We start from the raw sequence: 27,393 nt of genomic DNA, 5'->3' as shown, positions 1-27,393 counted from the left end.
CAAGGAGGAAGGCTGGAAATGGGGTTACAATTGTCTGTGCTGAGAGTGGTCCAATTCTCCATGTTCTTCATAGTGGAATCCTAACTTCACCATTTCTTCCTATCAGGGTTCTGTTTCCATTCAATAAATTCATGTGGGGGAATTCCATTCCAGAACTATGTTTTTTCTCTCTGCAGCCACGTTCTTTTCCCTTTCAAACTTTGCAGTGCTTGCTTTTGCAGCAGGATAACTGAGCAGTGTTTGGGACAGGCAGCAGAGCAGCCCTGGCTCAGGGCTGCAGATCCACTGAGTGTCCAGGAGGCTCCCGAGGGGAGAGTTACACAGACATTCCTGATGGATATGGATTTCAACGAGCCAAATGCTCCTACTCATGAAATCCTGTCAATATTCAGGGCAGAACAGCAACTCATTTCACAAAGCTCTGCTCCAGCACCTCCAATCTCTGCAGGCTTTCAGCTGAGTCCATCACATTTCTATTTATGATCCAATTACAAGCTGAATGTAGGCTGGAAGAGCAGAAGGAGCAGCACATTAATCAAATTCCCTTGTAATGACTGTGTTCTCACGTGGGTGATGCTCTGAGGTGTGATACAAGGTAGGGCACACAGTGCTGGCTTTTCCTGTACCTGTCCCTGGGCTGTACCTGCTCAGCTTGGCAGGCTTCCACAAAAAGCTGTTGTAGTGATGGGAGAGCTTTGTCCTGGCAGCAAAAGAAATTTTCCCTGTGTTTCACTCTACTACATTTTCCATTTGTGGGGAAAATAGAAAAAAATTGCATATGTTAAGAGAGAGATGAAGGATGTTGCAGGAGCATCTTCTCAGCCCAAGATGGGGATTTTATCTGCATTTCTAAATATTGGTGTTTTTCTTCTGAACATGATGTTTCCTAGCAATATGCTTTTTCCCTTGGAAAAGTTATTTTCCACTTACAATGCATTGGCAGCCATTGTTTGTATTGTTCAGGATCAACCCAAGGATTTTTCTAAATGTTATTTTGATTTGATGACTTTGTTCATCAGTGAATTATGAAAGCTCTGATTGTTTAGGGCACAAGAAGGGCACAATGCATTACTGGGTCACATGCTCCTTTAATGCATGCACATTGTGGTGGCAGTAGTAATAGCTCCATTAAAGAACAAAAGGTAGCAACACATAGAAGCTCTGGATCTGGCCAATCCCCTCAAATTACCATAAATATTTGAGCAATCTGAATAGTTTTAGACTCTGTAGTAAAGCTTTCCTGTTTTTATCTGGCACCGAAGGAATGTGGAATAAAGTATTCATTTAACAAAGTATAAAAATATGTGTGCTATGCAGTTATAATCATGTGTCATTAATCAGAAAATACTGCAGAAACTCTGACAAATTAAAAACACAAGGATGTGTCTGCAAGGGCTTTTTCAGTCATTAAAAAGCTGCTTCACCTCTCAGGCAAACTATTTAATGGCAACTCCTTGCTCAGTGTACTGACATCTTCAAAGGCTCTGACATCTGTCGGCCTTTGAACTACCATTAAAAAATATTATCCCATTTCCATTCTTTTATGCCCATTTTTTTAATTATAGTCCTTCTTTCAAGTTAGGAACATGGTTGGTTTAAATGATGCTGTCCTTTCGTTTTCAGCCACCCAGCTGCGGTTTGAATAAATTGATGTAGAATCAAAGGCGGGACTTTAAAGGGAAAAGGTTTGATGGACTTGGACTCGGAACCAGATGAGGTTTTATGATGAAAAGGGTTTAATCCCAGCACAGGCATCGCTTCTATCACTCCAGCAGTACAAAGCGATTCATATATATAGGTTCACCAGAAATGATCTATTTTTTTTTTTTTTTTACTTTTTTTTTTTTTTTTTTTAAACAGCACAGATCTCTTCAGGACTTGCAAATGTGGCATTAGCTAATATTCAGAGAGCTGATTTCCTTTCATCCACCAGAAGCTTATGATTATAGTACAGTTCTCGAATTGGAAATGAGAGCTGCAACACAGATTTAAAGCTCTGCTGTCTGATTTGTATTCAATATACATGTCACTGCGGGACAAGGCAGTCTAGGCCAAGCTGGTTCAATGAAGGGAAAAACAGTTTCAGCATCAGAAATTCTGGGGGGGTGGGTGGGAAAGGTACCAATTAATTCCTACCTGCTCTACCTGAGTATTGTGTGGGATACTTAGTGGATTACTCTGTGCAAACAAACCCTTGTGATAAGGTTTCTTTGGCATCTCTGGCATCAGAGGCTGAGGGAATATGCAGGATTAATCAGTAATGGCTCCTAAAGCAGCCATTTATATGGGAGGCAATGTTTGTTTTTCTGTGCCTGAGTTTCAAGGAGGTTTAGCAGAGACAGCCCTGCTATTCCTTTATAGCCATAGCCTTCATTAATGTGGTAATTAGGGCTGTGTGTGAGGAAAGCCAAAATCTCTGTCTCACAAGTGCATCAGAAGCCATTTGTCAAAACTACCACCTCAAGGTATCCAAGAAACAATCTCTCTGCTAGTTCCCTGATCTTTGTGTTAGTAAAAATGTGCTACAAAATCATGATTTCTTATTTATTTTCACAGAGTAAGATTGTGTCCTTCAAAACAGTGATGCTTTCCAGGGAAGGAAATCAGCAGGTTTCAAAAGTCTGCACATTCTGTCCCCTTAGAGGGCCGATGTACAGAAAGGAGCCAGCTCCCTTTGGTGCTCTGCCTCCAGTCAACAGTTTCTCCTTCAAACCTGTTGTTCCCTGCCAGAATATTCAGTTTAGGAATAGTACATTTTTCCTGATTTCTTAGTGCAGTTTTGAGGTTCTGTTTTGAGGTTGTTTGTTTGTTTTTTTTTTTTTTTGAGACAGTAATAAATATAAACATGGGCCTTTATAAATGGATTATTTTATTTGACTGCTGTTTCATAGTCTGCATTTTTAGTATGTATTTAGATTTTTATATTTAAACTGTGTATTAATATTTATTCAGAGTACAGTAGATCCAAAACAGTTGCATAAATAAATCTGAAGAAATTCCTGCCCCAGGATGCAGTGGCCTATTTGTCATTCAGAAAACGAAGAGGCATCAACTGAATTCAAGGACAAACTGAGGAGGATGAAAAGGACAGAGATCAACAAAAAGGTGCCAGAGGAAGATACGGAGCCAAAAACCCTCTCGAATTGAAGAGAAGAAATGTTAGGCAGAGTTTTCATTTATTTTGAGCAGATGATCCTGTGATTGATGCCATCTTTCTGAGCTGGTAGCTGTGGAGCAGGAGGCTGCCAAGAGGGCTCTGAACTCAGGAGAGCCACTGTGGAGATGGTGGGAATTGTGCAACCAGCCCTTGGGGGTGAAGGTGCAGAGAGGGAGACTTGAACCAGCATCAGCTGGGTGTGTGTGGCAATGGGACCATCACCTGATACCCTCAGTGCCAGCCTAAACACCACCTTCTCTAGGGTTTTCCTTTTCAGATGGAGATGACACATTTGTGTGTTTTATATCAGGATTGTCTCTAGACACAGACCACCAGAATGTGCAACAGGACCATCACCTGGTACCCTCTGTGCCAGCCTAAACCCTGAGCTGGTTAAACACCATCCTCTCTGGGATTTTCCTTCTCATTTGTGTGTTTTATATCAGGATTGTCTCTAGACACAGACCACCAGAATGTGCTTCTTCCAATGAGAAATTGGTTTGAAAAAGAGAAATCCAAAAGTTGGACCCGTGTGTGTAATTGTTCACCTGATTTGTGTGAGCAGCTAACATGAGGATGAGAATTTCCCACAACTGACTAACTGGAATTCTGCAGCTGTTGTTGCTGCCCTGCACAAATGAGGGATCCATACACTCAGAAGCTGATTATTTCTTCCAATTCTAAACCTGTGAGTGATGCAACTTTTATTTCTGGAGCTGCTGAATTTCAGGATTCCTGCCCACACATCTTGCCAGTCATGAGGCTGAGAACAAGGACTTCACATTTGGTTAAAGACTGTCACCTTTGCTGACATCAGGAACGAGAGAGGTTTCTGCTGCTTGGCATCCTAAACAGAGCAGAGCAGGGCAGGTGCTGCTTTGAAATCCTTCTTGTTGGCCCAGACAATGACAGCATTGGGTTCCTCACTTGACTTTCCTGTGAATTATGCTGGAGTTGTGAAAACTTTCTGGTTTTCACCTCAGTGGCAGTGAGAGGGGCTTGAACAGAGGTGTGGGCTGGGAGAGTTCGTCGGGTGCCTGTGGAGATGCTCCTGACAGAGCCATGAATGGGAGCTGCTGTCCAAAATGGGCTTTTCTACAAGTGTGAACCTCAGAAATTAAAGATGGCAGATACTTTATGCGTGGACAGCTGATTATTGAGGCTTTCTTTTCTGAGGCATCTTGTCTTTGGTTTGTCCTGGCAGGTTTTGTGCCTGTTGCTATTTCTGTTACAGTCATCGTAAAACCCTTATGGAATGTGTGAGGTAAAACTCAGGCATATTCAAAAGTTGTGGATTTTGAGCAACAAATGCCTCCAAAATAAAAGCGTGTGATGCTTTCCTAGGTGTTTATTTGAGGCATGGGGTTGTTTTGGTTCTTTTGCTTACGGTGAAATATTTTCTATAGTTGACAGGCAAAGACATTTTCATAGCCAATGCAGTGTGTTCCTCTTCTGGGGACAAATTGGGAATTACAATACATTTAATTTTGCTGCCTCACAGAGATGAATGTCTGTAGTAATCCTTAATTCTGCAATACATCATGTCTGCATTTAAATCAGAATTACACATTGTTCCGGAAATGTTAATGCTTTTAAATTTAATGTGTGGAAATTTTAAATGCAAATGTTTTTAAAAAGCTTTGACTTATGGGATGCTGGACACAGAATGCTCTGAGATTTTTGACAGTTCACTGCAGAGATCTTTAGGCTCCATTTCTGGATTCCCTTGCAGGAAATTCCTATCCTTCCTTAAATATCAGCAGCTTTTCCTCACTTTCAGAACAAACTTTACTCCAGTGTTATTTCAGAACTGAACATATCCATGATGTTCATCTGAGAGGAATATGTGCCTTTCACATCCTGAAATGCAGAAATTAAAGCTTTGGAGTTTTTCATAAAGGAAAACAGAGAAAATGTTTGGTGTCTTTTGCATCCATCATCCTTTAGGGATGGATTGTTGTGATTTGTACAATGCAGAAAACCTGGTGTTGCATGTAGATTTTCATTTATTTTTTTAGCCACTCTTCATTTTATTTATGTTTTGCTTCCACAAGTTATTTTAGGGGACCACTGCATTAAGCAGGTATTTATGGCTATTTATTTTCTTATCTCCATCATATTTAAGTTCTATTAATGCAGTTATGTAGGTTGCTATGTGCCTATTTGAGTGTCTCCATTAAAATTCTGGGTAGAAAGACAGAAGGAAATGAGTCCTTTCCTGGCAGGTCCCTTAGCAGTTTTATTCAAATCATTTTGTTTGTACAAGGAAGAATACAAAGGTAAACATTCCTTTCATCAGATAAAAGGAGAGGAGAAGGAAGGAGGAATTTTTAATTTTTGTCTCACTAATCTGTTTCAAAGCAAATTCAGTAAATCAGGGAAGGAGGAACTGCTCTGGATAAGTCTCCAAGGCAAGAGGGCCAAGTCTGTTACAGGTTTTAGAACAGTGAAATGGAAAATGTATTTAATTTATCTCAATTTCAGCTTGGTGAGTAATCCTTTGGCTCTCCAGTTCTCTGCATTGTTTTGTTACACGTGTAAGCTCAAGGTTCTCCCCTTCAACCTAAACTCATTTTGTTGGGAAGGCAGTGACAATAACCAACCTAGATGAAGTTCTGCTTTCCAGCTGCTGTTAACTAAATTGGAATCAAATGGACTTATGTAAATTAAGAAATGGAAATAAGCTCTGTTAATTTTAAGCTCTTTGTGGAGCTGTTCAAATGGATGTCTGATTTTCTTTCTTTCCCCCTCTTCTTTTTTTTTTTTTTAAGCCCAGTTTGTAGCTTAAGTGCCATTTACATTAACTGGGATTTAGGCATCTGACTGCCTTCTGTAGAAGTCCAGATCTACTTCAGTGCACTTCTTTTGGGGAAAAAGGGGAAAAAGAAAATCATCAAAATTTGTGTTTTGCTTAATACCATGTCACATCAGACCTCAAAATGTGCTGCCTTTTTCTAAGATGGAGAAAACAGAGTGAGGCCAATATTTTGAGTGTAACTTTTCCCTGCTGGCTTTTTGATAGTGGTGTGTTGTTTGTTTCTTTTCATCCTTCAGAAATACCTGGCAGAGTCAGTGAACATTTGAGGGTTAAATTGCCTGTTAATTGCTGCCTAAGTGTGTTTATTTATAGGAATGGCACAGGCAGACTAATTTTTCCTTAATTTTATTGGAAGTGGAGCTGAGCAGAAGGTAACTATTGTTCTTAGTGAGTCAACACTTCCACTGTGTTTCAGGAAATGCTGAACAGGATTAGACAAGACAGAGCAAATACATTGCTAAAAAGTAGAATCTCTTCTTGAAGGGTGCTGGACCTTCCTTGGGATGATGTTCAGTGCAGGAATTGTTGGTTTGGATGCCAGAGGTGGGTGATGTTTCCCTCCAGCAGCACTGTACAGGTGGGGTGGTGTTAAACCAGTCCCCACACCACAGTGAGACTCTGGTAGATAAAAGATAAGCAGGAATAAACTAGTAGGAATTAGTAGGGAATAAACTTTTATTATTATTCCTACAATTAGGAGGAATAAACTTTTATCCAATTCATAAATGTTAGAGGCATTTTTCAGAGCATGAACAGTGCTGGAATAGCCCAAGAATCTTACCAAGGAGGTTTGACCTTTAAAAGCAGCTTAATGCTGTTAAAATTAATGAAATGAATATGTAAGTTAGCAGCTCAACACCTCCCTTTACAAATCCCTGGGGGTATTTTCAAGAGAGGTGTCAGAGGTGCATGTGCAAAGGTGAGAGGAGTTGAGGTTGTGTGGGGATGGAGCTGATAGACCTTTGCATAAATTCTGAATGTGGGATTGAGATCTGACCCTGCTGAACTGCCACGTTTCACCCTTAGTGTCACCTGCACTGCTCTTACTGAGGTTTATCCACTGGATATTCATCTGTCTGAGCTTCAGGAGCTTCCCCTTCCCTTGTGCTGTGCAGGTGCAGGTCACTGAGTGCAGCTTTGGTTTGTGTCAGTTCTCCTCCAAAACCCAAAACCGATCATATCCAACTGATTTATAAACTGAGGACATTTCATTTATGATCATATTAATGACTTCACCCCATCACTGCAATGTAGTCAAATATAGGATATATAGAGAGAAATATGTATAAATAGGATGAAATGGCTCCATTTTAAGCTCTGCAATAGAATATTCTGGAGATAATTTTTTACCCCTCAAGAATGAGAACACTTCACTGTGCACAAAATACTATATAAGCAAACAATAAAATGCATCTCTGAGTATTGAAGCTGATATTTTAATGTTTCCAGGAAGTCTTAGACAGCTATCCAGGACTATTTTTAATGGTGAGGGTGTGAATTTCCATCTTTTCCCCTGGAAGGGCTTGCACAGCCCCATGCTCCTGGAAGGATCAGTGCTCTCAGGAACTGAGCCCAACCTGCTGGTCACTGAAGTGCTGTTCATTTTCACTTCATTTCACACCATTTCATTTATCTGCTCCCTTAAATCCCACGTTTATGGGGCTGTGTGTTCTTACCCAAAAGGCATTTAAAGTTGACAGTGTAATAGATTGTGCTGTGAAAGCTAAATAGCTGTTTATTACTTATCCCTGCTAATTTGTGCTCTGCCACATCATTACCCATGTGATAATGTGCCACTGGTTTTCTTTGCAAATGAAATCTCATCTTTTAAAGTATTCGTAATATATTGACAAATTGCTGATTTTAGGAGTCACGAGAGAAAAAGGTGAAGAAATTCTCTACATGTTTTAATTGAAATTGCCATGGTATAGAATATATATATATTTTATATAGTTGTTTAAATGGACATGATTGAGTTCATGCAATGCAAAGGAGTCACAAATAGCTGCCAGCTGGCTGGACTGGCCACTTGGAATTCCTTTGGCATGGAGAAAAGCAGGTATAGTGGGACCAGGCAGTCAGACTCAGTAGGATGATTTGTGGACAGAAAAATCAGAAAGATTAGGACTGTGCCTGGCCCTTGGTTGACAGGGTCCAGAGGGTAAAAATAACAAAAAAAGTTCCTGCAAATCAGAATAAGATCAGTTAAGAGAAGTATTGTTGTCCCTTGCAGAAGCTGCAGTAGAAAAACTCATTAATATAAACCAATTTTGTTCTAAACACAAAATCAACATTACACACATTTGAAGTTCTTACAGCTACACTTCTTTCTAAGCTTAGAGCTGCAAATATTTGTTTATTTTTCAGACTTCTTTTATGTTAAATGCATTGCTTGCTTTTGTGATGGTAGAGAAACTTGTATGACGTTCCCCAGCATTTGATAAAGCTTTGTTTACTCACAAGAAAGCTGAAGTGGTTCAGGTTCCCACTTTGAGCAGATAATTCCCTTTACAGTGAATGTTTTACAGTAAATGTGCATGGCTGGGACAGGACACTCTCTCCTGGGACACTGCCCTGCTCATGGCTCAAAAGGGACTCATTGTCCCCACTGAATCACTGGGTGTTCCTACTTTGTTCCTTATTTTCCTTTCGCTTCTTCATCATCAGAGTGAGATTTGTTTTTACTGCAGCCCGCCTTTCCCTTGACTGGGCTGATCTCCTTTCAGAAATAATCCAGTGCCCAATAACAAACATGTTATGGATGCCTCATCCATCCCTGCCACCCCACAGCAGCGTGGCAAGGCACAGAGGGACAAATGTCCCTTTCAGAAGGGCCCAGCTGATGTTCCCCAGCACACCCTGCTCACTTCACTGTTCCTCTCCAAGGAGGAAATGCTCAGAAGGTCTTGGCAGGCAGAGCAGAGGCTGCTTATCTGTGCTCAGATAGGGCTGTGACTTACAGGCTGATATTTGAGGTTATTATCCCAGAGAGGATCTTTGGGGTCATCCAGACTAGTCCATGCTGCTGCTCACAGGTTCTGGGGTTTGTGGTAGGTTTTTTTAAATGTTTCGTGCCAGCAAAATTAAACACAGCAAAGTGAGCCCTGTGCAGTCATCTCTGACTGGAGCTAAGTTAACCCAGCACAGAAAACTTCTGAAACTCAGTTGTGATGCTGTGTTCCAGCAGCCCCAGTGCTCCCAGCAAGGCACAGCACTGAGGTTACTGCAGCTTCATCTGCCGGCACATCTTCATCACTCCCTGTAAATCTGCTGCAGCAGCACCCCAGCGCCTCTAGCTCTGCACCACGGGGAATAAATCAGGAGTGCCTCTCATCTCAGCTCTCCTCTGCCTTGTTTTGGTGACTTTCAGCCACCCTGGGCACTGGTGGTGCTGGGTGGATGTGGTTTGGTGCGTAATGCAGGGGGAGGATGAGCTCTGTGTGCTCACCCCATCAGGGTGGAGGTGCTCTCATGCTCCAGCCTCTTCCTCAGAAACTCATCCAAGGAAATGCTTCATGGGGGTGAAGCAGCAGCTCCTGGAAAATAAAGGGAGTTTGTGTTATTATTGTTTTTAATTAGGCCGTAGTCATTCGGTCCGTTTCTCATCCCCGTTGCCTGGAAGTGGAGCAGAGTTTCAGACATCAGCAACAGATTTTAATTTAAACTTTTTGCCAACTTTATATTTTCTTATGCAATTTACTTTTGAAAATTAAGAGCACATGTTTTCCTTCCAAATAACACGCAGTACATTTATTGGCATTTTAAATAGGCCAAAGTGAGTGACCAACCTTCTTCTTTTTCTTTCAAGTCTATTTTTTCCCTGCAGGCAAATTGCTGTGGGCTTATGACCCACCCTTTTTATGACACTATTTCAGCACAGATATTCTTAGTTAGAATTCTAAGTTATTTCTTTGAAACAGAAATAGAAATCACCACCTTGGCCAGCAGTTTCTTCATCTAAGGGACATACAAACATGTCACATAAACCTTTATGAAATCTCTGTCACACAGTTTATGTATTTTTGTTCCATTTGGGAAACTGTGTAAGCTGGTGTTGTCTTTCTATTTGTTGTCCTGTATGTGGATTAATGGTCATTTTACAAAATGCTTCCTTGTTTGGGGCATGTTCCTGTGGCATGGCCATCCTGGGAATTGCTACAAACTTCTGCATCCTTTCTAAAATAGATACAGATCTGTCTTATTTCATGTGCTCGTACCCACACCACCGAAATAGAGACTACAACACTTTGATCCAGAAAAGGCAGCAAGTGGCAGTAACATTTTGGCTCTATTACACACTGTCAGCCCTTATTTCTTATGTTTAATCCTCATTTAGCACAATAATAATTTGCTTAGATGGGGTGTTTTAGGTGAGTTTCTCTACCAGCAGCTCTTGTACTCAAACTCTTGTTTGGACCATACAAACCGTTTGGATCCCAAACAGAGATTTGGGCAGCCAGAGGAGAATTTGAGAAACCAAGACGAGAAAGAGGACTCAGTGTTACAAAGAAACCATCCTGCCTTTGGATCTGGAGCCTGAGAAGTGAGATTTTGTAACTGCAGCTTTTATTTTCCCACAGAATCGTTAAGAAAAGAAAGTTGCTCATAAGTTTTATATTTCACTGATTTTTCGCAACTGAGAATTAAGTCATCTTGGGGCTTTTTTTTTTTTCCCCTAATTTGCCTGCATTTAAGTCTAATAATAGTTTATTAAACCTGGCATGTGGAATAGCAGAGCCTTAGTGCTGGAGAGTTTGGGATTCATTTCCTGCAGCAGTGGGGACAGATCCGTGTCACACAAAGTTGTCTCAGCGCTGAGTTGGGCGTAAGCTGCTTCTGCCACTGACTTTGTTTGTGGGAAAAACTAATCTGGCTGTGAGAACTGGACTTATTTGAAAGTAATTGACAAGAACTGTGTCTGTGATCCCCAATATGAGCTTTTTCCAGTCACTTCGGAGAGATTAGATGTCTCTTAACATCATCTTACTGGCAGTGAAGTTGCTCCAAAGGGACTCCTTTAATCATATTAGTTTCGCTGCCATCACCCCGTCTTCAGAGCCTTTCTTCTTCCCTAATAGAACCAAATCTGCTTTTGCCATCTATTAGGTCCAACATTAATGCTCCTTTGCATATTAATTACCATTGCTTTACCTATAACATTCAGCTCACTCTCAGCTGTCCCCAGTTTTGGCTCTGAAGGCTGAGAGCTGTTACTTCTTACAGAAAACACTGGGTTGTGTTTCATTTTCTAATGACTTTGTATAAGAACCATTGAATAAAGAAGGAAGTGAAGCTTAAAAGGTGTAACAGGAATTCACCCAGTCTTTATTTTGTCTTGTAGTGTCATTTGTGAATGAATTTTCCTTGTTTTATAAAAAGTTAGCCCTGTTATATAAAAGTTATCCTAAATATTTTAAAAAACTTTTTAGGGAACTTCTGAGCAGTGTAATTTTTTAGTTTCACTTATGTGTATGTGTTTGGGGTGTAATTAAAGGAAGTTTTTTATTTTAAAATAGCAGGGGAAAAAAAAGAAGAGTAGGGGAATGAGCTTTCAAAAAGAACTCTCACAGATGAAAAGATAATTGTGGCTATTTTAGGCTGGACTTGCACTGGGACAGCTGTTAAAAACCCCAAATTCTCATTGTGTCAGTTTGGAACTCAGACCAAATCACCCATCAGCAATTGCAGTTCTTATCTTCATTGAGTTAGTGCTGCTTTGGTTAAGGAAAAGCCAGGCAGGCTGTCATGTTCTTGTGATCTGGAGATGAAATCATTTTCCGAAAGAATTATAAAAGTACATTGTGGATTATAATTATACACTGAAAGTTACTTTACGTTTTTAGTCTGTATACAGATTTAATAAGAAATTAAACATGTGTAGAGGAAAAGCCCAGGAAGGGAAGGAAAGGATCTAGCACAGATTACAGTATATGAACCATATGTTTGAGATAATGCTGATAGGGCTGAAATATGTGGCCTGTGGTGGAGTTCTGTATACAAATGACGTGCTCATTCCTTCTCCACCATACACACACTCTTACCTTTGACATAGTAGGGACTAATGCCAGTGAGTAATTAAGAAAGCATGGAAACAAAATAAGTTTCTGAGATGGTTGATATTATTTAATACATGTTACAGCTGGGATAGCTGAAGGACAAACTGAAGGTTTGAAGGGAGATGATGTCTTTTATTGCACCATATAGTTCAAATAGCTTGAGAAATAGGCAAACTTTCAAGCCTTGATTTTTTTTTTTTCTCTCTCTCAGATCACAGTATTTATAGGAATCTGTCTTGAGAGATTAATGTACAAGGCAATAGATCTGATAGTCATTCATGTCTCAACTTTGGTCAGAAACAAATGTTTCCTTTTCAGAGTTTTGTACTAATGTGGTTCTCAGAGGCTGCAAATAGATGGTGTAGCTGAGTACAGGCAGTGTATTAAAAATGTCTGAAGAAGAAAAATAGTAGTTGGAGAGAAACTGGCATTCCAGGACAATGGGAACTTTAAATATACACTGCTTTTCCTCAGATTTTCCTGTGAAACCTTTAATAAGCTTGAGCTGAGTCACCTGCACTCACTTGGTAGAACATCAATTTCTGCTCTCAGTATTGTTGCATCCTCTGTGAAAAAATTCCAGGCAACTGCAAAGTTTCTTGTGAAACAGGGAGGAGAAAGGGGGGAATTCTGTGGGAGTTTTGCAGTGCAAGTGCTCCTTTTCAAAATTACATTTGTGAATGAACACATAGATGTGCTTTCAGTGCCATCCATCACACTTAGCTGTAAGCTCAGTGCTTTATGTTCCAGGTGTGATGCTCCTGTACCCCAGTGAGGAACCCACAGAGGGAATGGAGTTAGAAAAGTAACCAGTGAGAGTTAGTAAGTGCAATCTGAGGTCATAGATGTGTATCTACTCCTCAGGTAAAGTAGCAGAGGGAATTCTGTGGAATTAGGAGTTGTTAGAACCCTGGATACTGAGAATTTGAGACTTTCTGTGCTGCCAGGCACTGATCCCCAAGAGAACACTGCATTGACCTGAGGCTGTGGAGAAGCTTCCTAAATGGAATGGTAGAACTGGGATTAGAGGTGTGTAATTTAAATAAAAGTGTATAATATCACATAGTAGAAAACTTAGAGTTTAAGGGTTTAGAATGTAGTATTATATATAAAGTGAGATAAAAATTTTAGGACAGAAGGTAGTCCTCCTTTACCTTCTTCTTCACCTTCTTCTCCATAACTTCAAGTAGTATTGTGCAATTAGATTACAACGTCCACATTGCAGAGCACAAGTAGTTAGTTATTAGATTAAAAATAAAAATAATTTGTGTCATTTCTTAATTAGACAGTTTATCCTTTTAAAAGCCTTATAGAAAGAGAAATATGTCTCCATTTTCAACTCGTTAAAGTACTGTAAAACTCACACCTTGTGAGACTATAATATAAATAAAAACTAATAAACATCTAAATCCAAACAAGCAATACCATCTTGCACATTTAATCCTGACCCTGACCTTAGAAGAAAAACCCAATAAAACTCAACAAGGAGTGTCACAGCTTTATTCCTGCCACTTCCATCCCTCCCCCTTGTGTTCCCATCGGGGGCAGGCAGTGATTGATAAATGATTGATGATGCTCTGATAGCTCATTAGAAGGATGCAGGTAATTCCCTAAGGATAAAAAAAGAAGGCATGGGTAGGATGTGTAGATTATATGCCACAAGCTCAATTTCTCCTCCAAAAGGGTCCATCTCACCAGTGCAGTGGGCAGGGGGAGCTGTATTTATCTGTGTGCAGGAAGAGAAAGGGAAGAGCAAGAAGAGGGGCCAGGAAAAGGGACAGAGCATCCTCTGGGTCTGCCCCTACCCCAGGTGTTGGAGGACACCTGTGCTATTCACATCCCTCTGAACAGAGAGGAACTGTGAGAGAAGCAGAGAAAAGAATGATCAAAACAATTCTTATCTCATGTGCTGCTCCTGTGTTTGTGCACATGTGGAATGTGTTGGAAGATCATTTACCTGAAGGAATTTTGGTAATTGGATTCAATTTAGTAATTGAATTTGATGTTATCTCTCTGTTCCAGAGCAGTAATATTTTTATTGGTTTCGTTTTGTAGAGCCTGTGTACATTAAATTACATTTGGTTCTTGAATGTTTCTTACACAGGGATAGTGATTCACCAACTAATATTAATAAAAATGAGTGTAGTACATTTGGCTTTGTTGGAGAAAATCTAGCAAAACCAGAAATGTGGTGCCAAAAGATCAAGTAAAAGCAAAACATGATGCCAAAAGATCAAGAAGAAATGTATTTCACAGAGAGGAAATATTTTTAATGTATATTAGCACAAAGAATGAGGATTATTTAATCTGTTTTGATAGTGCCTTTCCACAAATGCTTTTAAAAGCAGTTTCCTCTGTAGTGTGTCCCTTTTTGCACTGCTCCTTCTCATTCCTCCAAAGAAAAGGCAGGATGGTGGCGGACCAGGAACATGGTCACAGGAATTGCATCATCCCTCAGGGGAGCCATTTGGAAGAGTCTTCAATCAACAGAGCCAAACATGAAGAAAAGGATGGTGGAATCATGGCTTTCATGTTTCCTTGGCCAGTCAGTCAAAGCTGTGTCCTGACTGTCAGGAGACAACCAGGAGTTTCTCTAGAAGCTTATACTATTCTTTAGTATTCATTATTATATAGTCTTGGGATCCCTGCCAGTCAGAGATGCCTTAGAAAGTCTCTTTTCCCAGCCCAGCAGTCGAAGAAGGAGTCAGAACTGTTCTATTCTTGTTCTCAAGGTTGTTCATTGTTTCTTATCTATAAAATTCTTTCTCTGACCCGCCGAGGTCTGTCTGGCAGGTTTGGTTGAGGCACACTGGTGTTATCTTTTTATACTAAAAACCACGTGTACACTATTTACACTATAACTTCCCAATACCTATCACCTATGTTAGACAGTGAGCTTCTACTCTAAACCAACCCAAAAATGCCAACATCACCCAGAACATGGAGGCCAAGAAGAAGAAGGAAAAAGGACAAGGCACACCCAAATTCCTCCATCTTGGGACCCTGAGCCCCCATTCTAAAAACCTCAAAAATCTATTTTTCACCCTGTGATGAATTCACTATCATTCTACTTAAATTTTTGTGGCTTGTAAATCCTCATATATGGTTGGTAATTTTTTCCATGGGTCAAGATCAAAGGCTCAGGGGTCTTGGGCTTTGTGCCAAGGTCTCTGAGGCCCCTGGGCAGGGACTCGAGTCCTCCAGGGCCGCCAGAGGAATTTCCTGGGTTCTGACAATAGTTATAGTATAATATAGTATAATAAAGTAATTAATTAGCCTTCTGATATCATGGAGTCCTGCCATCATTCTTCCTGCCCGTTGGGCATTCCTATCACCAACCAAGTGGGTTTTGTGCTGTGGGTTTGGGGTTTGTCACTCTGTTTGCTCTTTCTCTCAGGTGATCTCTGGCTTGGAGAGCCAAATCCGCAAGCTGAGGGAGGAGCTGATCCAGGCCAACGCCCTGAGGAACCATCAGCTGCTGGACCTGAGCCTGCAGAGGGACGAGGAGAAGCTGAGGGCAACTCGAGAGAAGGAGGAAGCGCTGAACAGCGTGAAGCTGGAGATGGAGAAAGTGATAGCAGAGCTGAAGAGGAGGCACACGGCGGAGACAGAGGCGGCTTTGAGGAAGGTAAGGGACGGACAAAGAGCAGCTCCACGGGGCACAAGGGGAGGGATCGCCCCAAAGTCACCTGAGCAAAGTTTCCCTGAGGAAAAAATCACCTGGGGATCACTTGAGTTGAAGAAACAGATGCAGAGCATGGGATGGCAGAGTCACTGCAGGAGCGTGGGGTGTTTTGGGGTTCTTTGATGGGAAGTTTTGCTCTGGGCATGCTGGGGCTGGGCAGCACCTCCAGCAGGGATGGAAGGTGCCATGAGCATCCAACAGCACTTTAAAAACACAGGTGATTTCATAGGTAAAGCCAACCAGGCTGATTTTCCTCTGCTGCAATAGAGACTCTGGAAAGGGTGATTCTGCCTGGCCAAGCTTTTTATCCCTTAAAAAGAGGGTGAGCTTTTATGGAGGGAAATACTCAGGCTCAGGGTGCAAGGAAATTGTGTCTGGTTGTCACAGTGGCTGGTCTGATTTTGCCTGTGGTGTACATCAGGTGAGAAAGGACTGTGGTAAGATTTGAAAACAGAAATTAATGTTTCAGATTGATCAAGGCTTCCCTCCATTCTGTTCTGTGGGGTCACTGCCCACATTCCTGTTTGCTGAGCATCCCTTGGACCCTGTCTTGAATTCAAGTATTCCCCCCCACCATTAGGGAGCTAAAACATGCAAGTTTTATTTCAAAAACCAAACTAAAAAAACCCTACTTAATATTTATGGTAGACTCTGTGTGTGTGTAAGCAGATAGTTGTTGAAGTCTCTTTTGTACGTTGCATTAAGGCACTAAATCACACATTTGCTTGCAAGGGGATGTGCAGTGGCACAAATTAGCAATCTGCATGGAGTGTTTGAGCAGCCTTTGTGCAAGTGACATTTCATTTACCTGCGTCAGGTTCTTGGTCTGTAATTTTAAAGAGCATTCGGGGGATTATGTTGGAAATCAGCCAGCCTGAAGCCATTAAAATGGCTGTGATCAACAATTCAGAATCTGTTCTGAATGTAAGGAAAGCTCTGCTTGGCATAATTATTTAAAGCCAAGGTCACAGAAAGTATTTAAACCTTTGAAATTCATCATTAAAGGATTAATTTTAACTCAGGAAGACATTGTCATTTTTGCTTAAAAATGGAATTTGAATCTCAATTCTTTTCTTTCTTTGATCTTTTTTTACATGTGTAGTATAGCAAAAGAAAAGTTAACTTCTTTACATCCTCAAATTAAAGTTACAAATAATCCTTCATAGGCCAATATCTCTAATAGTCTTGAATTGTCATTTCTGTCAGAAATACTGGTTTTCTTTAATTTGTTAGATTTTTTCTATTTTTCAAAAATTTTGCTAATTTTAAGCTATATTAACTGCTATTGTATTTTTTTCTTTAACCTACTTCCCTATTTTTACCCTAATCTGAAGAGCACATGTTGAGTAAAAGATAGGAGGGGAAAAGAAAAAAGTATCTCTGTTGAAAAGTCTTTCACAGACATGTGAAAATACCTGGCATTACCTTCAAATCTCCATTCCCCATTCCGTTTCATTCCTGTCTTGCAATTTTAGAACTGTGGAAATTGGCCACAAAATCCAAAACTTGAAGCAGCTTTGAGGACAAACAACATTTAAAGCTCAAAAGCAGCAGTTTCAGCTAATTTAGTTCAAATCTTGGTCCTAGTCCACAGAACCTTGCTGAAGATGATCTTATCCAAGAGGGTAAAAAACCATCTTAATTGCATCATGAGCCTGGAAATTTGTTTTTGAAGATGTTTTCTACCAGTTGTCGTTACCTGGAAATTTAGGGCAATATGAGGGAAAAAATTGTTCTCTAAATGTGGTTTTTTTTGGTGCCAGTTTTGTGAAGATTGCTTAAAAATCCAGTGGGAAGCTGAAATTCACAGTTTAGGCGTGGAACATCTGACTGGCCAGATTTTCTGAAGGTCACTCCATTCTCAAGTGAGGGATCTCATTCCTCTGTGATCTGCTCTGGGAATAATGTTAATTTCTGCGTGGATTGCTTTGTGTCATTGTGGACTGTTGTTAACGTGAACATGAGGAAATAGAAAAGAAATGATTCATACTTCAGTGACAAGAAAAACAGAACTGTAAATGGGTGAAGAAGATCCAGGATTCCTCAGGCATTGCCCTCCTGCTGCTGTGGGGATGAGAAGGAGAAGAGTGAGGAGCAGAGACAGGGGAAGGAAGAGTCTTCATTACAGGCACTCTGAATATTTAAATATTTGTTGGTGGTTGTAGACATCTTTTTTACATTTAGGGACACATGATTTATTGAGCTCTTTAATTTTCTGTTGCTTCAAAATCCCGTCTGTAAAGCTGGGACATTTATTGTGGTGTCAATTCCTGAGCACTCCCTTAGCACTTTGGGGTTGGTGTCTGCTGGAGGTTCCTGGGACACTGTGAGAATTGTGCAATCTTTTTCTTGCTTTGCCTCTGTAAGGTACTGATGTGTTTTCAGCATTTTTTGTACTTAGCTGGTTGAGCTGGCAAGTTTTAGGATCATTTTCCTGCAAGCTGTTTTGCCCCATTAGGAGGGTGGTGAGAGAGCTGTGGCTGCCCCTGGATCCTGGCAGTGCCCAAGGCCAGGTTGGACAGGGTTGGAGCACCCTGGGACAGTGGAAGGTGTCCCTGCACATGGCAGAGGTGACACTGGATGATCTTTAAGGTCTCTCCCAACCTAAACCATGCCATGATTGTTGGGTGTTTGGAGCTCACAGCCCTGCTTTGGCTGCTTTGGGCAAGGCCAGGTGAGCTCCAGGCTGCACCAGCAGCACTTGGGGCACCCTGAGCCAGGTGCAGTGGAGTGCACAAAGCTTGGAGCAGTTCCAGCTTTTCTAGGAATGGGACATTGTTATTGTGGTGTCGGTTCCTGAGCACTCCCTTAGCACTTTGGGGTTTGTCAGGGTCGGTATCTGCTGGAGATTCCTGGGACGCTGTGAGGATTGTGCGCCTTTTCTCCTGCTTTGCCCTTGTAAGATACTGAGGTGTTTTCAGCATTTTTGTACATACCTGGCTGAGCTGACAGAGGTTTTAGGATCATTTTTCTGCAAGGAGGGTGGTGAGGCACAGGGTGCCCAGGGAAGCTGTGGCTGCCCCCAGATCCCTGGCAGTGCCCAAGGCCAGGTTGGACAGGGTTGCAGCACCCTGGGACAGTGGAAGGTGTCCCTGCACATGGCAGAGGTGACACTGGATGATCTTTAAGGTCCCTCCCAACCTAAACCATGCCATGATTGTTGGGTGTTTGGAGCTCACAGCCCTGCTTTGGCAGCTCTGGGCAGGGCCAGGTGTGCTCCAGCCGCACTTGGGGCTCTCCTGAGCCAGGTGCACAAAGCTTGGAGCAGCTCCAGCTTTGCCAGCAATGACTGAGAGCAGGAGACAAAGTCTGAGTGTGTGCAGATGTGGGGCTTGGCACTGTTTGCAAGGTTCTGTGGGATTTTCTTGGCAGAGGAAATGAACATTCAGCAAGCACGGCCCGAGCAGAGCAGTGGACAGGCTAACAATGCTCAAAGGAAGCAACCTTGGAACACTGAAAATATCTCATAAAAAAGCTCCCTTTGAGCAGCACACATGAGTAAACTGGAGTGGGAGAAGATGATGATGGGCTTTTTTTCTCTCTCTCTAAATAATTTTCAACATTTAGCTTTTTATTGACTTCTTTTCTATATTTAAGTAGATATTTTGACTCATTCTGTTCAAGGTTTATGCAGGTTCCAGGAACATCTAATTCTCTGTCAGTACCGCTTTTCTTGTGGAGAAGTAATTTACATTTTTGTGTATTGACTGTACCGAACACACATGAAATTTGATTGTAGGACAAATCTGTAGTCAAAAAAACCCCAAAACTGAGTTAAACACTTTATTTTTGGGGCTGCTTCTGATGGAAGGGAGCTGTGAAGTGATTCCCTCTGGAGAGATGGGACACCAAAGTGACATAAAACCTGGCCAGAGCCCTGCAGGTCCTGCTTGTAGACTTTAATGATGTTTATGTTAGTTATACTCCGAGATTTCTGTGATTTTAAATCAAACCTGATGTTTACAGTTTTTACCTGGTACAATCACTCCACCTGTATCTTGTATCAAATCTTGGTCCTTGTCCACAGTACCTTGATGAAGATGATTTTATTCAAGTGGGGGGGAAAAGCATTTTAATTGCATCATGAGCCTTAAAATTTGTTTAGATCTTGTTACCTGGAAATGTAGGGCAATATGGGAGAATAATTAGTTCTCTAAATTTACTTTTTTTTTGGTGCCAATTCTGTGAAGATTGCTTAAAAATCCAATGGGAAGCTGAATTTCACAGTTTAGGCATATCTGTGTGTGTGTCTGGTGTGAAGTCCACATAAAACTCAGATACTTGGGGACCTTAAATTCAGATCACTCTGTAAGTGACCACTTGCTTAATTAGGAATAATTATTCTATATAACAATTTAGTTGCAATATAATGTTTTTGTAATGGGGCAAAACACTTCAGACAGTGTCCTATAGATGGGTACTTATTTTCTGAGCAACTTCTTGCTTATAATTTGCAAATAAGGTACTGATAATGTGCCCTGGGGAACATTTCAGTCCCTGCTTTAGCATCAGGCTCAGTTAATTCCTCACCCAGCACAGCCCTAGGGCAGCCCAGTTGGATGGAACTCCCTAGGCATATTTTCATGCTGCATATGCAGGAATATCTGTGATTCACAGTATCTGTTCTGGCACTGTTGCAGATGATGGCACACTGTTCAGCACTGGCAAAGAGAGATAGAAGATGAAGGGAAGGAATATGACATCTTCTGAGATGAAAGATGCTCCAAGAGATACTTGATTAAAAGTACTGAGTTACCCCTAAGCAGTTAATTCTCCTCCTAAAGTAAAATCATCTTGTGCCTTCCATGAGTTCCCATTTCTGAGTCCTGTCTCGCCAGCTCCGCTCCTTCTCTGCCACCTCCACATTTCATTAGCACCAAAAGTGGTTCCATCTTTGTCCCCAAGACCTTCTGAGAACTGGCTGTGGTGGGCCCTTTGATCTGACACCTTTCACTTCATTAACTCGGGGACTGAAGCCGCACTTGCTGCAGATAACTTTGTTTGTGATGAGTTTTCACACCCACTGCAGTGATTCCCGGGTTATTTACATGGGGGCAAATAGGTCAGCCACAAATGTGGATGTGTATTCCTCCCAAGTGTAATGGTCTCATTAAATTGTGTCTAATTGTAATGCAGACCTGTTTGTGTCCTTGCTGAATGCAAGCAGGACCCCCACCAGTTGAAGATGTGCCTTTTTTAAAACTTGTTTTGAGTCTATTACATCAATTATTTAGCTTAGGCCCCAGCTATGAATAATTTAAAGAGCCTACAATTCTTACCAAGAAGAGTTGGATGTTTCCCAAGTCTCCTAATTTTTTTTCATTATAATCCAAGAGCTATTGTCTCTGATATTATCTCTCTGTTCCAGAGCAGTAATATTTTTATTGGTTTTGTTTTGTAGAGCCTGTGTACATTAAATTACATTTGGTTCTTGAACATTTCTGACACAGGGATAGTGATCCACCCACTAATATTAATAAAAATGAGTGTAGTACATTTGGCTTTGTTGGAGAAAATCTAGCAAAACCAGAAATGTGGTGCCAAAAGATCAAGTAAAAGCAAAACATGATGCCAAAAGATCGAGAAGAAATGTATTTCACAAAGAGGAAATATTTTTAATGTATATTAGCACAAAGAATGAGGATTATTTAATCTGTTTTGATAGTGCCTTTCCACAAATGCTTTTAAAAGCAGTTTCCTCTGTAGTGTGTCCCTTTTTGCACTGCTCCTTCTCATTCCTCCAAAGAAAAAGTGGAATGATGGTGGACCAGGAACATGGTGACAGGAATTGCATCATCCCTCAGGGGAGCCATTTGGAAGAGTCTTCAATCAACAGAGCCAAACATGAAGAAGAAGATGGTAGAATCATCTCAGGGATATTTCACTCAAATAGGACTAAACAGAATTTATGGCACTCTCCCTACTGGAGATGTTTCAAAGCGAGAGCTGCAGTTATTCACAGAGTTACACTGCTCCTATCTCCTTTAAATAAAAATAAAAACTCTGAAAAAACAATCCAGAAAACAACAAATCAGATTTCTGCTCATCAGCTGTATTCATAAATCTGGTTCCAGAGTTAGGAGCCAGGAGAAGTTGGTACAACTGTCACTGTGGGGAAAAAAATGTGCACCCATGAGGAACAGGCTCACTTTTTAATATCTTCATTAATGTCTGCAGGGAGGTCAGGCACCTTTATTTGCATTCACAAACAGCACCACAGGCTCAAAAATGAAAATGATTGAAGCAATGCTGCTAAGAAATGAGAACCAGACAAGAGCTAAATGATAAATGATGACAAAATACGGAATTAAAAAGATGGCTTTCATCAGGGCAAGGACTGATGTGATTAAAATTAAAGCTCAATCATGTGGCCCATCTTTCAGCACACTTCACTCATGCCCTGTCATATCAATGATAGCTGGGTAGTTGTTGGAGAAGTTTGCCTGGGTTTTTTAGGGTTTAGTGGGTTTTTAACCAACTGGAATTCATCTGAAATGTCTGTTGAAGAACATTCACAGGTGGGGTTTTTTGTTGTCTCTGTCTCCTCTTTCTTTTCCAAGAGTGTGCCCAAACACCGCTCCCCGTTCTGCAGCACCTGGGCACACGCTGCCTCTTCTCCATCCCAGAACTTCCAGGTTTTATCCTCCAGATCAAGACTCACAAAGTCCTGGGCATGGTGGATAAGGTGAATGCTGAGGTTTTGCCAGTGGCAGAACAACTGTTTTAATTATTTTTTCAATCGCTTCCCAAGCCTTTCTTCACTCTCCAAACAACCTGTAACACACCAGCTTTATCTTGTAATACACAATTGCTTATTATTTCAGCTTTATTACATAGTTTTAAAAGCCCAATTGAATCATTACCTCATGCTCTCTCTTTTTTGCCCAATACCTTGTATCTTGGAAAAGGCTGATTGCTTTTAGGTCCAGTTTTATCTAATTTATCTATCTAATTTTATTTATCCTGGCATTCCTGGGTACTTGATAATATTTGGAAAACATTGGCTGTTTTCCAGTGTGGTGCTGACTGTAACATGAGATTACTGGTGGTTTTTTTGGGGGGGTTTTTTGGGGTTTTTTGCCTTTTTTTTTTTTTTTTTTTTTTTCAATTAATTCTTAGATTTGTTGAGGATTCTGGAGTGTGGTTCCTGGTCAGGTGTGACAGGAAGGATTCCCTGCTCCTGGATCCCAGTCCCTGCTGGTTTCACTGGGGCTCCTCTGTGGTTTTGGTTGTGCAAACAGCAGGAACTGGAGTTTGTTCCTTGGAATAAGAAGTAGAAAATCCTCCTGTATCCATCAGCTCCACATTCTTACTTTGTTTGGAAGTTTCTGGGGTGATCTTTGTGCGTCCTTTGCACAAAAACTTTCTCAAGTCCCCCAAACCCCAGAGTCAGCACAAGGTTCCCCATGGAATGTGGGCATCACATCCCTGCTTAGGTCAGCACAACAAAAAAAAAAACCAGATTTCAAAATAGCTTTGTTTAGGAAAAATGCTCAGTGATCAAAACCAAATTAATGTAAAATGCAGTAATTGTGTTTTTAAATATGGCGCATTTTGAAGACATTGTTTACACTCATTTGCTCTTTCTTCATATCATTATAATAGAGAAAAGCTGCAGGTGGCTTTTTTCTTCTTCTTCTTTTTGGAGAAGGAGTGTTTGGGAAATAGGGAAGGGGTAAAGCAATGTTATTAGTCCTTCAGAGTCATTAATATGAAGAAAGAAAAGTGCTCCAAAATGACTTGCTTACAGCTGCAGAACATGTCATGGAGTAAAACCCACCTTCATTAAATGGGTGAGAAAGAATTCTAATTGTTTTGAAGTTCTTATGATCAGTCTGTATGTGCTTCATTGTAACATGATACTAAAGTGCCGCAATTATGATTTGTATATTTTGGTGCCAGAAGGGTTTTTTTCTTATGCTGAATTATTAAGTTCTGTCAGCTGCTGGGCTGTCATATAGAGATACAGTAAATCACATTATATTTTGTCATGGATTACACAGAGCAATAAATTTGGGAAGAGAGATCAAAGTAGTTTCACAATCACATCTGAGTGTAGGAGGGGTGTTTAACTTGTAGAAAATCTCATTTAGGTGAAACTGTTGCAGTTCTTGTGTGAATTTGAAATGAATTTAAATGTTTGCTTGAAAATGAATGAGGTACAAATCCCCAAAAGAGTTCTCCTGTATTTAGTTCAGAGGAGTTAATTCTGACCTACAGCTGCAGGACAGAGAACAGATAAATAATTAAACATTGGGAATGTTAAGAGTCTTGCAATGCCTTATTTATGTTTTTAATTGCTTTGATGATGGAGCAATATATTCCATTTTCTTTTTAATTGGCCTTTGCTGGACTTGGGAAGTTTCTCCTCGGCTCGGTGACGCACTCTGGCTCCGGGAAGTTGTCTCTCTTTTGGGGAAGCTTTGTCATATTTAAAATACAAAAATTAATCCAACATAATCTTGCTAAGGAGCACTGATGGCCTCAGATCACAGATTTGTTGGGGGATATGGTTGTGTTTTCAGTGTCTGTCGTTCCAACTGTAGAAGCTTAACTTTTGTTGGGCTCTTGTCTAATGATGTAACTTCAAAGCACTGAGTTAACTTTGTGATACCGAGTTAATTCAGGGCTACAGTTTGTCCTTTGTTCCCACTTTTTCTTCTATTTAATAGCGAAGATTCTGTCTTAAAATGATACATACATAGAATGTTTTTCTCGTTGTCTTCTTAATAAATGCTTGTTCTTGCCACAAAATTCAACTTTAGACAATGCAAAATCTAAAGACTTCATTCTTATCCCTTTATAACTCTTTCAGGAGCCTTAAAGTCTCTCCTTGGCAAAAATCAAGGTGTGTGAATTTAGCAGATGAATAATGATAAAGTGCCTGGGTCTCAGAAATCTCCAATTTCAGAAAGAATCAAGTTTTGTAAAGCTCAGATTAAATAGTCTTTAACTGAGTCAAGTCATGGATCAGTGTCACATCTTGAGGCTGTTGCTTTCTGTGCATAGAGGAAGTTTTAGCTTTGATTTGATGTGTAACATCTTCAAAGGTGTTTCCCAGCCTGTCCCCTCGTGGTTTGGCTGGGGGTACCAGAAATGGCTTTGCCTGAGTGATTCTGGAAACTTCTTCATGTTGGAGTTTTCTTTGTTCAAACTCTGAAAAAGAACATGCCAGCACTTTTTATGTAACATCTTAAACTCAGTTTAAATAACCATCTTTGTTTGGTTGGATGGAACGGGAGAAAAGAGGAAATATTAAAATGGTAATCCAGGAATGTGATTTAGGGTGGAGAGGGTTGCAGTCTCCCCATCTTCACCAGGTTTACCCAATCTTGTTTGAATGTGAAGCTGTGGGAAGAATTGTGCCATAAATACAAAACCTGACCCCAAAGTTGGTGAAATGGGAAGATGATGAGAAATCTCAACCCCAGCTGCCCAGTGTGACGGATGGCAGATGAGAACAGTGACATCTGTGATGATCATTTGAATCCCTTCATTTGCAGGAATCTCTGGCACCACAAAACACCACACTGATTTCACCAAGAGATGACTGATGAGTGTAAATCACACAAAAATCAGCCATCTTCGCCTGTGCTGTCCATGACCCCAGCCCAGAGCTTATCACACCCAGCAATCTGTTGGTAAAATGCCCCAGAACCTCAGATTAAACCCCGTCCCAGCCTCAGATTAAACCACAATTCCCTGCCAGCCCTCTGAGTGCCTGATGCACTCACCAGTGTTGTCCTCTGTAAAGGGTAGTTCAAGCATTAAACAATTGCATGTGGCAAACCCAGGCTGTTAATCTGATTTTAAATCCTTGTCTTGTATGCAAGGCTGGTATTTCAGACCAGTCTGTGTGAAATAATGTGCCTGGCTGACAGCAGTATTGACTGAAATCAGCATTAGTGATGCTGGGGAATATTTAGATGCCTATTAATTCCATTTAGACAAAGGTAATAATTAGTTGTGTCCTGGTGCAAGGCTGGTGTAACCTGGGCATCAGCTGGAGTCCCACAGAAGAATTTCTGGGTGAGTTCAAAATGCCTGTATTTAATTCCTCTGCATAATTTCAGAATTATTAGAAATGCTCTGTTGGTTTAAATGAGAAATCTGGAATTTGGAGGTTTCCTAAGGCACAGTTTGCAGAAGCAGTTTCTCAGTGGGCTCCCATTGAGCCCAGAACTGCAACGTGCTGCAGAAAGGCAAATTCTCTGTGCAGGTACTGTCAAAGGCATTTCTATTAATTCTTGGGTTTTTCCCAATGAAAAGTGCTTCACACATGAATGAGAGAGGTTTTTTCTCCTAAAGATGTATGTTTAATGAATAAAAAAATAAAAAGGAAAAGATTTGTAGACCTCCAAAAGTGAAAATGTAAAATAGAATATTAATAGGATTTTGGGATTTCTATCATTCATTTTCAAAACCCTTGAAGTCATTTGGTACTTGACTAATTATTCTGTTAACATCATTTTGGGTATTCAACTATTTTTAATGGTCTTTTGGGTGGTTCAGATTACATATTTTAGCTGTGTGTGCTATTTTCACTGCTGAACAGAGATCCAGCTTTCATTTCTGTCTGGTTGGTGGGGAGAGCAGGAGAAAGAGCAGGAGTTTGGTGTAGGAAGTCACCCCCTGTCAGTGTTAGAGGCACATGAGGAAAATGCATGTTTGAGGCTTTGAGTCAAAATGGAATTTTTATGTACAATCAGATGAACTTTAAAGGTGATCTGCTGATCTCTGAAGTTTAAACAGATATTGTACAGAGAGTTTTAACATACTTAATAACAAAGATTGCCACCATTAGCCATTCTGAAGGTCATTTTCTCCTGACATCTATCAAATTACACAATCTTGAATTTTGGTACAAAGCATAATGCTGTCAAACTTAAAATAGAAATATTCCAGAATGTGGAGTGGTGTGTTGTTTTTTGAGGTAAATGGGCCCCATTTACATTAGTTCTTTGATGTTAAATTCCTTGCTGCACATCAGAGAACAGTTGCTTCTTCCCTGGAGCAAGTTTTCTTTCTTCTTCTTCCCCCACCCTTTGATTTTTTTTTTCCTCTTTTTTTTTCCTTCTTTTTTTTTTTTTTTTTTTTTTTTTAAGTTTGCTTACACTTTTATCTAACTAATTATGGAGGATCAGCTTATGGATGGCCACTTTTAGCTAGTTGCAGGCATTTTGAAAAATGATTCTTTCATAGCTGCTGCCCTAAACAGAAAAAGTTCTTTAATCTGCTGCTTCTCTATCAGTGATTATGGTGTTGTGTGTGTGTGTATATATATATATAAAAATCTAGTTATGAGAGCTCTTTCCAAAGCTGGAAGATAGAGAAATATGGAATTATTCAGGTTGGAAAAGACTTCTAAGGTCATGGAGTCCAACCAAAAACCCAACACTGCCAAACTCATAATTAAATTCTGATGGTTGGGGTTGGAAGGGACCTTAAAGCTCACCCAGTGCCACCCCACAGGGAAGGATTTTCCCCCAATATCTTACCCAATGCACAGATTTAGGGTAGGACACAGTGTGCTTTTGTGGTGTGGTCCTGTCATAGATCCTGGGCTCTTTTACTGATGCTGTTCTGTTCCATGAGAGACGAAAGTGAAAATGGGAAGAGCATCCATTAATTCAGACACCACATCTGGATATAATTTAAATAATAATTTAATAATTTA

At 40.6% G+C, this 27,393-nt stretch overlaps 1 protein-coding gene across 4 annotated transcripts in view; it reads left to right on the top strand.

The window, feature by feature from the left end:
* The window catches only part of CEP112 (centrosomal protein 112), a 161,917-nt gene that overhangs the window by 86,105 nt on the left and 48,419 nt on the right, over window positions 1–27,393 (top strand). For all 4 annotated transcript variants that reach the window (XM_058038779.1, XM_058038781.1, XM_058038780.1 and 1 more), the window contains exon 21: window positions 15,429–15,659. In XM_058038779.1, the coding sequence (XP_057894762.1) occupies window positions 15,429–15,659 (231 nt within the window). The remainder of the gene's footprint in view (window positions 1–15,428; window positions 15,660–27,393) is intronic.

This window comes from Melospiza georgiana, chromosome 21 (genome assembly GCF_028018845.1).
Source record: "Melospiza georgiana isolate bMelGeo1 chromosome 21, bMelGeo1.pri, whole genome shotgun sequence".
In the NCBI taxonomy this organism is placed as follows: Eukaryota; Metazoa; Chordata; class Aves; order Passeriformes; family Passerellidae; genus Melospiza; species Melospiza georgiana.
This window is presented reverse-complemented; position numbering and strand designations above follow the sequence as displayed.